This window comes from Arvicanthis niloticus, chromosome 12 (assembly GCF_011762505.2).
Source record: "Arvicanthis niloticus isolate mArvNil1 chromosome 12, mArvNil1.pat.X, whole genome shotgun sequence".
NCBI classification, from domain to species: Eukaryota; Metazoa; Chordata; class Mammalia; order Rodentia; family Muridae; genus Arvicanthis; species Arvicanthis niloticus.
In genome coordinates, this window is record NC_047669.1 from 16,923,747 (window position 1) to 16,938,596 (window position 14,850).

General features: G+C 49.5%; 1 protein-coding gene across 2 annotated transcripts; it reads right to left on the reverse strand.

The window, feature by feature from the left end:
- Nucleotides 1-3,540: 3,540 nt before the first annotated feature.
- On the reverse strand, nt 3,541-14,434 carry Cpn2 (carboxypeptidase N subunit 2). 2 transcript variants are annotated; one of them, XM_076942768.1, is made up of 2 exons: nt 14,297-14,434; nt 3,541-7,141 (listed from the first exon to the last, which is right to left on the reverse strand). In XM_076942768.1, exons 1-2 carry the CDS (start codon nt 14,360-14,362, stop codon nt 5,498-5,500), a joined length of 1,710 nt encoding a protein of 569 aa, XP_076798883.1. In that variant the 5' UTR covers nt 14,363-14,434; the 3' UTR covers nt 3,541-5,497. The 2 variants fall into 2 exon arrangements, with proteins under 2 accessions (XP_076798883.1, XP_034370659.1); XM_034514768.2 differs by having other exon boundaries at nt 3,541-7,144.
- Nucleotides 14,435-14,850: the final 416 nt, after the last annotated feature.

The following is a 14,850-nucleotide window of genomic DNA, read 5'->3' on the forward strand; positions in this document are numbered from 1 at the left end:
ATGGTGATGGGGGAGTAGTTACTGCCTGGAGAGAGGCTGGAGAGTGGGTAGTTGTTAACATGATCTGAAGGCTGAGTGCATCTAGTGACCCTCTTGGTACTCTTGAGGGTGACAGCTCAGGGTAGCTATTGGTAAGCAAGGCTGAGGCCCAAACCACTGTGAGTTATGGCACACAAGATGTCAGTGGGATGCTGACATCTCTGCATCCACGCAGAAGCCCTTGGAGGCTCCCAGACAAGATGGCCTGGATGAATGTCACAGATCCACGAGACCACTCAGCTCTTTAGTGAGTCCTAGGATCTGCAGAAGCAGGAAGGACTCCACCCAGTAAGCAGAGGCTTTAACTGGCCTCTAGGCAGGAATCCAGGAGTATCCCAAACCCTCTGAGAGTCAAGTTCTCTAAGGCAGAACTGAGCTCTGGTTATGAGAATTGATCAGCTGCAGGATGAACGGGAAGCTGGCAGGGTACAGAGCTGTTGCCACTGGACGCCTGCTCTCAGAGAGATGGTCTGGCAGGACTGGCCCAAGGGTGTCTCGACAGTGTGCTTAATGGTTCCAAAGGGGGCATGGGATGGAGAGTCCCAGAGAGACTGCTTCTGCTGGGGAGGGGTGGGGAAGGAAGTGGACCCGTGGTCCTGTTGCTCAATTCAACCAGGTATAAGGGTTGCTTAGAGTCCTAGGAAGCTGTAGCATGCTAAACTCTTGTGGAGGTGTTTTCCATTTAGGAAAAGCTCTGAAAGGCTTCCCTTCTTTCCTTCCTTCCTTCCTTTCTTCCTGTCTACCTTTCTGTCTTTTACTGCTATTTGAAATGTTTGTTTGTGTGTGGATATGCACATGCCGTGGCACGGGTGTAGAGGTCAGGGACAAGCTTCCGGAGTCAATTACCTCAGCTCAACCTTGTTTCTGCCACTGTGCAGGTTCTGACTAGATCTCTCTGCCTCCCACTTCACTGTAGGAGTCCTGAGATTACTCGTGTTTATCACCATTTGGCTTTTTACATGGGATCAAACTTAGATGCTTCTTCCTGCTGAATGGGACTCTCAGCCAAGGGCACATGCTAGGTGGAACACTGGTTCCTTGGGCAAAGCAGAAACCTCTGTACTAGTCAAGTTCTCTCACTCACAGAGCCATTGAACAGAAGCCCCTGGCTCATTCTGTCACTCTGAAGCCAGCAAGTTAGTCAGAACCCTTCAGCAGCCACCACATACAGCAAGGCCTCTAGGGAACTCGGCACACGGGGCCTCCAGATGACTGATGCTCTTGTTTCAAAGCAGATGTTGCACCAGTTCTCTCAGCTCTGAAGAAACAATTTCCCTCCAGGGACGCTCCCCCAGGCAGTGCCTGCCATGAAGGCTGACCCTATAACCGTTCTGTCATCTCCTGACATTAGCCCAGTGTTTCTCTACCTGTGGTCCGGACCCCTTTCAGGGAGGGGCGGGCATCGAATAATGCTTTCACAAGGGTCACCTAAGACCATCTTAGATAATCACATTATGATTCATAACAGTAGCAAAATTACAATTCGAAGTAGCAATGGAATAATTTTATGGTTGGGCGTCACCACAACATGAGGGGACTGTATTTAAGGGTCGGAGCATTAGGAAGGTTGCGAGCCATTGCTCTAGCACATGCGCTTTTAAGACAGGTGTGCCTACTTACAATTCATTAGGAGGGATGTAAAAGAAACAGCTCTCTGTTTATGCTCAAATTTAGATTCCAAAATACAGGTTATATATTACCAAGATGAAATTATTTTTTACGAAATGATGAACGATCAATGTAATTCTAAAAAGACAAAACCTGCTTCTTCTAGAATGCCCTGGCAGTCCTGGAACCCTGAAGCAGACTTCCATGCACACAGACTCCCGTAGTAAATGTTGGCAGTAATGACTGTTGACCGGATTCACACCGTAGCGGTGTCTAGCGGCACCTTTGGGCATCGTGGGAGGGCGCCAACAAGTCAGCTTTGTGCCAGACGGGCCTCACTGACACGGGGCGGAACGCTCAATTACCAACTCCGTTCCTGGGCGCGTGGGCAGGACCTGGCACTGCAGCTGTGCCGCCAGGAGGAGGCGTCGCGGCCACCGCGGAAAGCCGTTCTACCAATCGGCCACAAGGGGGCGTGCCGAGACCAGGAGCCTAATATCTGTAGGGTCCCAGCCAGATGTATCTTCGAAAGCAAGCTGAAACCCGGGAAATTCACAGTGGTACCTGCACAGAGCTAGGTTGTCTACTCTTTCACAGCACCGTCTAGTTCGCCACATCTTCTATTAGCAACCGGAAGATTTAGAAAAGTGCATCTCCCTTATGCCCAAGAATGCTACCTCGAAAAAGACACAGCAGATTCCATGTTGTCAAGAGAGCAGGTAAAACAAAGCCATGGCCGAGCGAGTGGCCAGCATTTGTCCAACCTTATCGTCACCCACACCTGCTTCCTTAGAAGTACAATTGTGTCATATCACACAGGGAACACCTTCTTATAATTCTGGGGGGTTCTGTCAGGTCTCGGTTGCACCGACGCCAACTCAGATGAACGGGTCAGCCACTCTGTGTGGTCTCATGCAATCGAGAGAGTGGACAACATAAGATGGATTTGGATGCCAAAGTCTAAAGCAAGGGGCTGTACAGTAAACATTTTGTTTTGCCTATTTTAGGGTCTCAGGGACACCATCCAAGGTGTCTCACATATGAGATAGGCAGTCTGCATCTCTGTAAATGTTTCTCATACATGAAGGAATGCACTCCGAATGATGATAAACAGGCAAAACAGTATATTAGTCATTCACTGTAGGTATAGTATGCCATCTATAATTGCATATGCTATACTTTTAAGACTGCAAAGTTGTTTACAGTAGATTCCCCAGAAAATGGTGAGTAAGGTCCTCTGATGTTTGTACAGTTACCACGTTGCTAGAAGGTAGAGATTTTTCAGATTTGTTACTATTTTATGAGACAGTCTATGTATGTGGCTCATCACTGGCCAAAACATCCTTTTAAAGGGTGAATAATAATAATACAATCACTCTTTGGGAATCTATCTTACACCACTGTCTTAGTGTGCTGTGAAGTATTGAACTGTTGGTTAGGAGGCACAGAACTCAGCAGTCTGCCCAGACTAGCTAGCAGGTGACAGGAAGTCACCAACCTGCAGTATCAAAAGACTCCTTCGAAGGAATCCTGTGTGCCAACAGGGGGCGCTCTACGTAGACAAAGTGTGTACGGGGGTGCGGTGGGGGAATAGGAGACATGTTTTTCTATGGTGTTTGTGACTTGATTCAATCAAAGATCCATATATACTGTGTTATACGGGGTAGGTCCCATGAAGTAGCATTCACAACACAGCCCTGGCTTAGGATGCAAATGGCATGGTTGGACACAAATCTGGGTGGTGTCTATACGAGCTGAGCCTTGTTCTCAACCCTGACTGTGGGTTAGAATTGTGAGGAGTGGATACTTTGTTATTTTAGAGGGTGACATCCTTGCCACTTCCTAGTGTAACTTTAGTCAGAATCTCAGAAGATGAAGCCCAGACATCTTAGCTTGGTTTTTGCTGGACTTTATTATTTTATTTTTTTATTTTTATTTTTTATTTTTGTTTTTTTGGTTGTTGTTGTTTTGGTTTTTTTTTGTTTTTTCGAGACAGGGTTTCTCTGTATAGCCTTGGCTGTCCTGGAGCTCACTCGGTAGACCAGGCTGGCCTCGAACTCAGAAATCCGCCTGCCTCTGCCTCCCAAGTGCTGGGATTAAAGGCGTGCGCCACCACCGCCCGGCGTTATTATTTTATTTTTTGCAATGGGTTCTCCCTATTTTGTCCAAATGAGACTTCAACTTCTGGGCCCAGGTGATCCTCCTGCCTCAGCCCCCTGAGTAGTCAGGACGATTGACATACATCACTACGCTCAGCTAATGTTTGGGGCTTGTTTATATTTTAGTGCTGGGAACTCAACCATACTAGGCAAGCAAATCCCCCCGCACTACAGCACCAGTCTCTGATATTTGTTTTGTCTGTGTTTAAAGTCTAGATGATTCTGGAGTTCCTCTGACCTCTGTGTTGCACTGATGAAGAAACAGTCCCAGCAAGAGGTCATAAGTTAATAAATGTCAGAAGTCCCGAAAGTGGGGGACAGATGCCCTGATTTCTAGTACAGAATCATAAAAACAAAGATAAAACCCCAAACCCCAAACCATTCAATTGTTAGTGGTTGTCAACGTGGCTCAGTGGTTAAGAGCGTGTGTTACTTTTCCAGGGGCAGGCATCTTGCCCCTCCCAAACTTGTCCCTGCCCTGTTCACAACCTCAGTGTCTTCAGTCACTCAGAAGAGAAACCCCTGAGACCAGGCTCTTCTTCTGCATCTCCCACCACACCTCCCACTCGGCCCCTCCCCAGACCCTTCTTTTACTGGAACCTGTTGGTAGCTTTTGAAGGGCTACCAGCAGCACTACCCTACATTCTTGTGGTGGGGCATTCACAGAGAAGACTGCTCAGGCATGGGTTTAAACCAATAGAAAGTCTTTAGTAGCTGGCCGGCCACCACACTGGCTCTTCAGGATGCCAGTGTAGCCCTGAGCCTCTCTCAGGATGAGCTTTCAAGCAGGAAAACCCTGTTCTGTGTTGACACACTTCAGTTACCAAGAGGAATCAGCCAGAAGCAGAACTACAGAAGCCAAAAAGCAAGGCCAGTGTATTTAAAGACTTCCTGAGAGCTATGGATTTGGATGGATTAGGTCTTTGTTTTCATTTTGGCTAGTGGTATTGTCTATGTGCTTGCTTTACAGTCTGAGTGGTCCTTCCATGATGGAGTCAGTTGTGCTAAGGTCTGGACCCTGTTACACCACTACATGTGAGCTTTCTATAGAATACATGTAAAGCGGAGCCTATTCTGGGTTCGTTTGCATTCCTGTAATTCACCATCGGGCTGTGTATGTGCTGTCAGGCTGCTGAAATCGTCTGGTTCCCTTAGCATCCCTGCCCTGTTGAGTCTCATCTCTAGCCAGGCTCTAGCTCAAGCTGTTGCCCTAGCTTCCTGTTCTGGGCCAACTGCTCGAAGCAGAAGCAGGAGCGGGTAGGTTGTGACCCCTTTGCTAAGCCTCTATCTCCAAAACCAATACTTAACATTTATCATTCAAGACAGTAGCAAAATTAGTTACAAAGGTAGCAATGACATAATGGTATGGCTGGGGGTCAGCAGGAGGAACTGTGTTAAAGGTCACAGCATTGGGGGGTCGGCATGAGGAACTGTGTTAAAGGTCACAGCGTTAGGAAGGGTGAGAGCCACTGTGCTAGACCATACTGTGGTTCTCAAGGAGACCTCGGGAGATTTGAGGATGACCTTGTTAGGCCATAGGCTCCAAGAGATCCTAGTGACAGATGTTGAGGAGACCCTAGGTGAAGCAGGCCTCTCTCTCCTCCCTACTCTGGAGATGTGGCCATGTCCCTTACGTTAACTTCAGACATTCTGTTCCCTCTGTCCTAAGGCTTCTGAATCTGTCTGCTGCACTAAGGCCCAGCAGCCGAAGCCTCAATAGACACAGTGACCCTCATGGAGCCACAGTTTGACCTCAACTCCCACTCCTGACTGGAATTGTAGGCCATTGCTGGGGAGTCTGAGCCCTCCCGGGAAGATAGCTGGATGTTCAGCCAGCGACACTGGGCCTTCTCGCAGGCAAGCAGCACAGTGCCCTCGGGGTTGCTGTAGGTACACTGGTTGTGAGCTGCCCTCCCCTCCACGGCCAGATCCCAACTGCCCACTGGCTCCCTGACATCCAGCCCCAGGGCCTTGAGGCTCAAGCGCCCTGGGTTGACTGGACATATCAGCTGCTCCTGCTTCAAGTTTGGCACCAACTGGCCCTTGAGGTATGCCGGGCCTGCACAGAAAGTTTGGGTGTTGAAGATCCGGTCGTTGTAGAGACGGAGCCAGCTGGTGAGGTAGGACAGATGGCAGTCACACTGCCAGGGGTTGCCGAACAAGGCCAGGTTGAAGAGGTCATAGTTGGTGTCAAAGATGCCCCCGGGGAGCATGGTCAGCTGGTTCCTGGACAAGTTGAGGAACTCAAGCCTGGACAGGTTGTGGAAGAGAGCTGGGTGCAAGGCCGTCAAGTTATTGCTGTCCAGAGAGAGTTTGGCCAACTGCTCAAGGGTCCTGAAAACATCCCCAGGAAGGTAGGTGATGGCATTGTGCGCAAGCGTGAGGGAAACAAGACTCGACAGGTTGGTGAAGGTGCCCTCGGGGATGGTCTCCAGCTGGTTGTAGGAAAGGGACAGGTGAAGCAGGCCTGGGTTGTGGGTGAAGAGACCAGCAGGCAGAGTCCGCAGGGCATTGTCCTTCAGGTTTAGAAAGGTCAGGTTGTGCAGGGAGGAGAAGACGGAGACCGGCAGGTGGCGGATGGCGTTATGCTGCAGCCACAGCTTCTCCAGGCTGCACAGCTGTGAGAACAGCTGTGGGGACAGCTCTGTGATGCCATTGCTGTCCAGAAAGAGCTCCTGCAGGCTGCTCAGATTGCCCAGCACTCCCCTGGGGAGTCTGGCAAGCATATTGTTACTGAGCTTCAGTATCTGCAGGCTGGTGAGTGACTGGAACATCTCCTCAGGCAGCTGTGTCAGGAGGTTCTGAGCCAGGTTGAGGGTTCTCAGATACCTCAGAGACTGGAAGAGTCTCCCAGGCAAGGTCTGGAGTTGGTTTCCCTGAAGCTGGAGGGACTCCAGGGTATCCATGTGGAGAAAAAGATCCTCAGGCAGAGCCACCAGCCTGTCAAAGTCCAGGGTGAGCTTCCCCAGTGAGCTCAGGTTAGAAAAGATGTTGGTGCTGAGGTTAGAGAAGGGACTGCCTGTGACCTCCAGGTCCTCCAGCCTGGGCAGTCCTCCAAAGGCATCGGGCTCCAGGTGACGAACCTGAGTGTTGAGGAAGACCACCTTGGTCAGGTTGGGGTTACCACTGAAAGCCCTGGTCCCCACTCTGGTGAAGGCAGTCTCCACAAAGACAATGTCTGTGACATGTGAGGGGATGTCCAGGGGGATGGCGGCCAGCTGCTCATCTGAGCAGAATACCTCCCTGCCGAAGCAGTCACAGCCCACGGGGCAAGGCTGGGTGAGCTTGGCCAGGAGCACGAGTGCGGCCCAGCATAACCAGACTCCCGGGAACATCTTCTGGATCCAGAGGACAGAAAACAAAACAAAAGAATGCCTTTAATAAAGACAATGTAATGCAGTGTCCAGAGCACTAGACAGTGAGCCCCCCAAAGGCACGATCAGGCTGTGAGAATCAGCCCCTTGAAGGATGTATGTGTTTGGGGGGACAGTTGCTTGTGTTATGCATTGTTAGGGAAGGAAACTAGACCCGGTACGAGCTAGAAAACTTTTACCACTGAACCTCAGCCTCAGCTTATGGCTTCAGCAGCTTGTAAGGTAGCCTAGTTCTCGCTTCATGGAAGCAAAGGTATCCCATTGCCTGTCCAGATACCCTGCCAATGAGTGGCCATGGCTGGACCAAGATTTGAATCTTCTGGAGTGTTCGTGTTCTTTCCAGATTGGAGAATGATATGGAAAGAGTCAAAAAGGTGAACGAGAGGGCATAGGTAGTGTGGAATTGTTGGAGATAGTACATAAAATATGTGCAGATTAGCCCCGAGTTGGACATTTCTAACCCATAATCCTCTGGGCTGCCAGAGCTCAGCGTATTTCACAGCCTGGCTGAGAGCAGCCCCCCTGCTCATAGTTGGCTCTGCTAAAGGTGATACCGTTCAGGGACTGGACTCCTCGGAACTGTGCCAAATACTGCCCTACCCGCCCTGCCTGTTCCCCATCGTCCCAGTACCGGGGAACTTTCTAGGGTCCAGACACAAAGGTTCTACAGGACACCCAGGGAGACCAAGTTTTTAATTTTCTAAATTTTCATTAAAGGAAAAAGAAAAAAGAAAAGAAAGAAAGTCTAGCACAGTAGTTCTTGGCAGTGTGTGTGTCATTCATAGCACTCTGGAGGCTGGGGCAGAGATAGCTCCGGGGGTTTTACTTTTAAGTTTAGTTTTAGCCTGGGATAACTAGTAAGTTCACAGCTAGTTTGGGATGTATTGAGAGGTCTTGGCTCAAAAAAAAAAAAAAAAAAAAAAAAAGGCAAACAAAAACCAAAAAAATACAAACAAACAAACAAACAAACAAAAAAACAAAAGAAAACAAAAACAAAAAACCCAGTCGTTTCTACTAACAGGTCACAAATGAGTGCTGTAGCCCACAGGTGCATTTTGTTCAGTCCCTGGTTGGGGGGGTGGGGGGGGGTATCTCATAGGTCACACATACGAACTGGGAATTCCATACTGAAAGTCTCCATTTCAGAATTGTCTAGAAACAATAGGTCCACATCCCCACCTGGCAATACCAACTGAGGCTCAGTACCCTCCACCCTTCAGGTGAAATGCACTTTGCGAACCACGGTGGTATCGGCTCACCTAGTCACATGACCTGTGGAGGTTCAAACCCCACGAGTTCAAATCCCAGGCTCATGACTTTCTAGTCTAGTAACCTCGGGCGTGTTATTATCTGTGATTCAACTTCCTTATATGCAAATTGGGGATAATAACAGAACTGACAACCTCTCGGTGATCGCGATGAGATCATTTAGATCAGGGACACAGAATAAATGAGCAGTTAGAAACGATGGTAACTGCTGTTAGGTTGCAAGGTGCCGTCGTTACAAAGAGAGTATTTGAACAAAAAAAGTCATAAGAAAATATAGATAGAATACATTTAACTTTACTAAAGATAAAAAATAAAATAAAAAGCAAGGAAATCCTCTGGCTATTCTCTGCTGCCCCCTGCTGGCCAGGACTGACTCTTGCAGGCTCCATCTGGCTGGTTGAGTGGAACTCCCCGAGGGGGAGGGGGTCCGGGGCAGATGAGCAGCTTGGGAAGCAGCAGCTACCCTTTCTTGAAAAGTCCATCCAGACTCTGACTATCAGCAGACCAGAAACATGGCCTAGAGAGCTCATGAGAAGAAGAGGCAAGATGCTCTTACCATTACTGTGCCAAGAGCTATGCAGGTGCTAGTCACTGTTTCTGACTAATTCCTTTGGCCATTGGTACTCAAAGGAAGTTTCCAGAGAAAAGTCCCTCAGAATAAAAAACTATACATCTCAGGGAAGTGACTGGTGGTTTGAAGGAGGATACCTCCACCCTCCACCATAGGCTCATGTGTTTGGATTTTTGTTTCCCAGCTAGTGGACTGTTTACAGGAGAGTTAGGAGGTGTGACCTTGTTGGAGGCGGTATGTCACTGGTGTCCACACCAAGCTCATTCTGTCTGCTGCTTGTGGGTCAGATGTAAGCTCTCAGCTATTGCAGCACGGTGCCTGCCTGCCTGCCTGCCTGCCTGCCTGCTGCCAGGCTTCCTGACCAGATGATCACAGACTCACCCTCTGAAACTATAAGCCACCCAGCCCCCAACTAAATGCTTCCTCTCAGAAGTTTCCTTCGTCACGGTGTCTCTTCAAAACAACAGAATAGTAATTAGACAGTGACACAACCCGAGAGGCCCTCCACAGACCACAGTCCCCCCTGGCATTGCCAGGAGGAAATCTGGAGCCATGGTTGGAAGTACCACAGAAGAAAAGCCAGGGCCTCCCGAGGACAAGTGTCACCACTGACCCACCCAGTCCTCCTCCTCTCATCCCCTTGGCCTGGCACCTCCTTCATACACTGGCTTTAGAAAACAAGGGCTTGAAGATGCTCCTGAGAAAGGCAACTATCAAGAATCCCAACACTGAAGGAAACTATGACCCTGGTGGCATAGAACTCAGGTGAAGCAAGTCCACGCAGGTGTCAGAGGAGTATCTGGCCCCTCTGGGGCTGAGGGGACATAGAGATAGGAGGGAGTCTGAGGGTCTGTTTTCCCACCCCCAACATTCTCAAACCTGCAACCTGTTCCATGGAGAAACCTAGACAAGACCAGGACAGGGAAATCAGGACTCCCATGGCCTGAGACTCAAATGTTAAGGGGTCAGGATCAGGCCCATGTCTTTGCTCTGAGAATCTCTGCTGAGCGCACAAGGCTTTCCTGTCAGACAGAGGATAGGTAGGGGTTGGCAGGCTCGCTCCTCACAGAAACAGGCGAAGAGTTACCCTATCCGCTGTCTGTCCATGTCTCTTCCAATCTGAATCTTGTTGGATTGGGTCTCAGCCACCTTCAGTGTTCCACGGGTAAGCAAAGGCCGTGGGCCTCTGTGGCAGGGTCAATCTGGTGTCAGTGGCTCTAGGGAGCTATCCACTCTAGCTAGGTCCCAGTACCTGAGGCAAGGCTTAAGATAGCTATGCAGATAGGCATATGTCCTTAACCTTTGTCACCCTCTCAGTTCCTGAGGGTATCCTTAGGAGATGTCAGAACAAGGTCCTCTCAGGTTTTGGACAAGATCTTCCTTGTCTTAGTCTACAAGGATGGAAAAGGAAGGCAGAAAGACTCCCTTTCCCAACCCAAGACTCATCCGCGCTGCAGAGAAACCAAGAGTGTTTCAGACAGTATGGGCTTAAATCCTGACCAGCTGTGTACTGTGGCTAAGTGCTGTAACCACTCTGTGCTTCCCTTTATCTTTAAAATAGTGAGCACAATACTACCTTCTATGTGGGGATCTCAGAAGGCTATAATGAGAAAATACGGAGACAGCCCCAAGCCCAGAGTCAGGTATGTTGTTCATGATCTGGCCTGAGAGCGGCCATGGTTCTCCTGAGCTTGGCAAGGATCAGCTCTGGTCAGATGTCATCAGAGGTTTGCTGTGGAAAAACTGATGAGCTCACGGGATCTCTCCACATGGAGCAGAGTGACCCCTCCCCAGAACCCTGGTCCTGACGCTTTTTCTTCTCAGTGGAGAAAAAAAGCACAGACTCACAGACCTGGCTTGGGACCCTAGCACTTCCTCAAAAGAACAAGTCACTGGGCACTCCCATCTCCAGATACAGTGGGAGTCTGCACCAGAGGCCACAGCTGTGGAAGACGTATGTTACGCACCTAGAAAGACGAGTGAATGACCACAGCAGCGTGCCCTACTCCAGCAAGGGACCTTTATCCTCTCCTAATGCTCTTGTGGTGGCACATTCCTGTGTGCCCCAAGCTTCCACCTGTCATTCACCACAGAGCCAAGCCCCCTCCCTTCCCAGGGTGCTGGGAGCCCAGGGTCTGACCTCAGTGTGCCTGGTGCCACCTGCACTGGGATCTACCTCACCGGCAGGCTGGATACAACTGCTTGTTCCAAGGCTCCTGGGAAGGAAGAAGAGTGTCTGGGCTCATCTGTGCCCCTGGCTGGTCCTCAGACTAATCAAAGGGCTGAAGGCCCCGGGAAGTGTAGATTGGTACCTTGCACAGGCCCTCCCTGATACCCCATCTCTCCTCCAGGCCCACTTGAGACCCAGGCAGTGGAGCAAACTCTGAGGTTCTGCCTCTGCATTGGTTAATCCGGAACCGTGCTGAGGATACAATCTTGACACCTAAAGCATAGATTTACTGTTGCTAGTGAGTGTGACCCTGAAAGGAGACCGAAGCAACAAACTATCAAAAAACAGAAGCTAAGAAGCTGGGGAGCTGGTTCAGAGGTTAAGACTACACATTGCTCTTGCACAGGACCTGGGTGCATCTCCCAGCACCCACGTGGGGTGACTTCCAACTGCCTGAGATTGCAGTCCCAGGAGACACACTGCCCTCTGCTGGCTTCTGTGGGTTCTTGCATGCATGTGGTGTGATACACTCATATGCACACTTAATAAATAAATGAATTTTTTTTTTAAAAAAAGAAATATAAGCAATAGAGCTGGAAAGATGGTTCAGTGGTTAAGAGTGTATTCTGGAGGTGGCATATACTGCTCTTGCAGAGGACCACCACCTCCACCAGGTCAGTTTCTACATCCTTGTCAGTAACTCTAGCTCCAAATAACCCAATGCCATCTTCTGGCCTCCATAGGCAACGTCACTCATGTGCACGTACACAGACACACACACACACACCCCTGCATGTACACACATGCACACATGCATACACACACACACACACACACACACACACACACACACACACACACGTACACACATGTACACACATGCGCACACACACGTGTTTAGTGCTGCCCTCAGCCTCGGCCAGGAAAAGCTTCTCTCTGCAGGGGTCAGCAGCTAAGGTAGAGACTCACAACTGGTCAAAGTTCTGAGAACAAATGAGTACAGAGAGCTCAGTTCTGAATCGGGCATCTGCTTAGTGGGACGTCTGCGTATCAACACACCCAAGACAGATGAGGCTCAAGGAACATCTTGGAAGAGGAGGTGGAAAGAACTTATGAGCCCGAGGAAGCAGTACTAGGAAATGCTGACCTCTGGACAGGACACAGATGTTACCTCATGAACCCACCGCCATGCGGTTACCTACACAAGCCTGGCTCCTGGTCAAGCCAGGAGGATTAGTCCAAGTTCCAGCAGGCAATATTAACACTGGACTCAGTGAGTTATTTTAAAAATAAATGAAAAAAAAAAAAACCTACCAGGACATGAAGGTGGGTGGGAGTATATTGGGGGTATGGGAGGAGGGAGGGGGTTTGGGAGTGGATATGATCAAGATACATTGTTGACGTTCTTGAAACTGACAAAGAATAAATAAAAGTTTCTATTTTAAAAACCGTGTTTCAGGGCATCCTTTTCTTGGATTCTCTCTAGCGCTTGGTAATTCTTTCTTATTTTTCCTTAGTAAATCGACATTGACTCTGCTTTTAAAATATGTACATATTTTAAAATATTTTAACATAATAAGCATGTGCCTGTTTTAGGGTAGAGAAGAAAGCTATTTTATAGGATGAAGGTAACTATATAAAACACTAGGCCCAGGTCCCAGGGCTCCCAACCCAACTCAGAAACACCAACTCCAGTACCGTAGGGCAGTACTTCTTGGTCTGTAGCTCTCAGATCTGGCATTGCCAGAGATCAAGGAGCTTGGATCTCTACTGTGTTTTGTGGGAAAGCTGGCACTTTGACATAAGAACGCGAGGACTGCCACTTTCCCGCTCTGCCGCGCCTCTAGCCCCTTGGTGATGCTGCAGTGTGTCTGTGTCTGTGTTCCCTCTCACTGGTGATGCTGCAGTGTGTCTGTGTTCCCTCTCACTGGTGATGCTGCAGTGTGTCTGTGTCTGTGTTCCCTCTCACCGGTGATGCTGCAGTGTGTCTGTGTTCCCTCTCACTGGTGATGCTGCAGTGTGTCTGTGTTCCCTCTCACTGGTGATGCTGCAGTGTGTCTGTGTTCCCTCTCACTGGTGATGCTGCAGTGTGTCTGTGTCTGTGTTCCCTCTCACTGGTGATGCTACAGTGTGTCTGTGCCTGTGTTCCCTCTCAGTTTGTTCCTGCTCTCCCACCCTCCCAGACCAGAAGGAGTCCCCAGCAAGCCTTCCTGGACTGTCCTTCCTTTACCCGGCAGGTCACTGGTGTCCTTTGCTAAGCACGGGGTCCTCTGCTCTGTGTTCTAGTAGATTGTGTCCCAACTGAGCCCCGGGGGTCAGGCTCCTGCTGCAGTATTTTGGCTCCCTGCTGTGCATCCCAGAACCTGGGTCATGGCTGGGCAAAGAGATGGCACCAGGCTGAAGGCACAGAATGTCTGTGGCTCTCTCTGACCGCTCCTCTTCTCTTCATGGAGTGGAAAAGCACTTTGGCTCTGTCAGAATAGCCAGCTCTGTGTTCAAACCCAGACACTGTACTTACTGGCTGTGTGGTCTCAAAGGGTTCTCTTCTTTATCTATCAAAGCCTTAATTTCCTCATCCTAATTAGAATTCTAGCCCTTAAGGTTAAAATTAGTCCCTGATTAGACAGTGCGTTTAAAGTACTTCATAATGCTTGACAAATAACAAACATTCAATTTAGTTCTAGGATGAATGTGAACATTATCGTCTAAGCCTGACACTCTGGGGATGAAGAGACAGCAGCACTAATTATGTCAGACAACAGGTACCAACCAGGGTGGATTGTGACCTGTGACCACTCTGCCTGTCCCCATTCACAGTCAGATGACAGACAACCAGGGTGGACCATGACCTGTGACCACTCTGCCTGCCCCCATTCACACCCAGTTCCTTTGAGAGCCAGGCCAGGCCATCCTCCACCTTAAGTTCCTTCTCCCTGGGCCTTTCTGGCTAAGGCTGGATAATCCACTCAAGGGCTTCCCCTTTGCAGGGAAGGGGACTCAGATACTTGTTCCCAGAGCAACAAGCCCCTTTCCAGTGTCCCACTCAGGACCCTGAGTCAGATGTCCCCATATCCCCACAGACCCAGGTGTGAAACAGAAGGCCTACCGTGAGAGGCTGGGAAGGTGGGGCCAGAAGCCTTGGTTTTTCCTCTGAAACAGAGAAGAATTTCATGTGCTCTGTGCTCAGTTGAATCCAGCCCCAACACTGACCAAAGTCCTGGGAAGGGTTCCTCCCCTCATGGGGATTGACTGTTCCCGGAATGTCACCAAGGTCACTTGGGCAAGGCCTATACAGATTACAAAATGACCCTGAATGGTTCCCTTAGGCAGACGCCTGGTAGCCCTAAAATCCCACTGAGACTGTAGGCTTGATGTCTCTGGGACCCCAAGTATCCACTAGCCCTTAAAAAGTATCTCCAGGGGGGGAAAAAGTGTCTCCAGGGTAAACTGAGATGAGAGACATTTCCCTGTGAACATAGGTGTGGGCTAAGAGGCCACCCAGCTACTGCTCAGCACCCAGTGCTGCCACTAAGACGAAACCTAAAACTTACCAGTCTCTTGTGCTTGCCGATTTGCTTGTTTAATGAACTTTCTCTTTGTGGTATATATATTGCATGTGCGCGTGCGTGCGTGAACTGAGCATGTGAGATCATGAGTTAG

Excerpts from the sequence above, each read along its gene's own strand:
- Cpn2 (XM_034514768.2), bottom strand. The coding sequence starts at position 14,362 with ATGAAATTCTTCTCTGTTTCAGAGGAAAAACCAAGGCTTCTGGCCCCA. Across the intron at positions 7,145-14,296 it reads CACCTTCCCAGCCTCTCACG|AAGATGTTCCCGGGAGTCTG; the intron begins GTAGGCCTTCTG and ends CTCTGGATCCAG.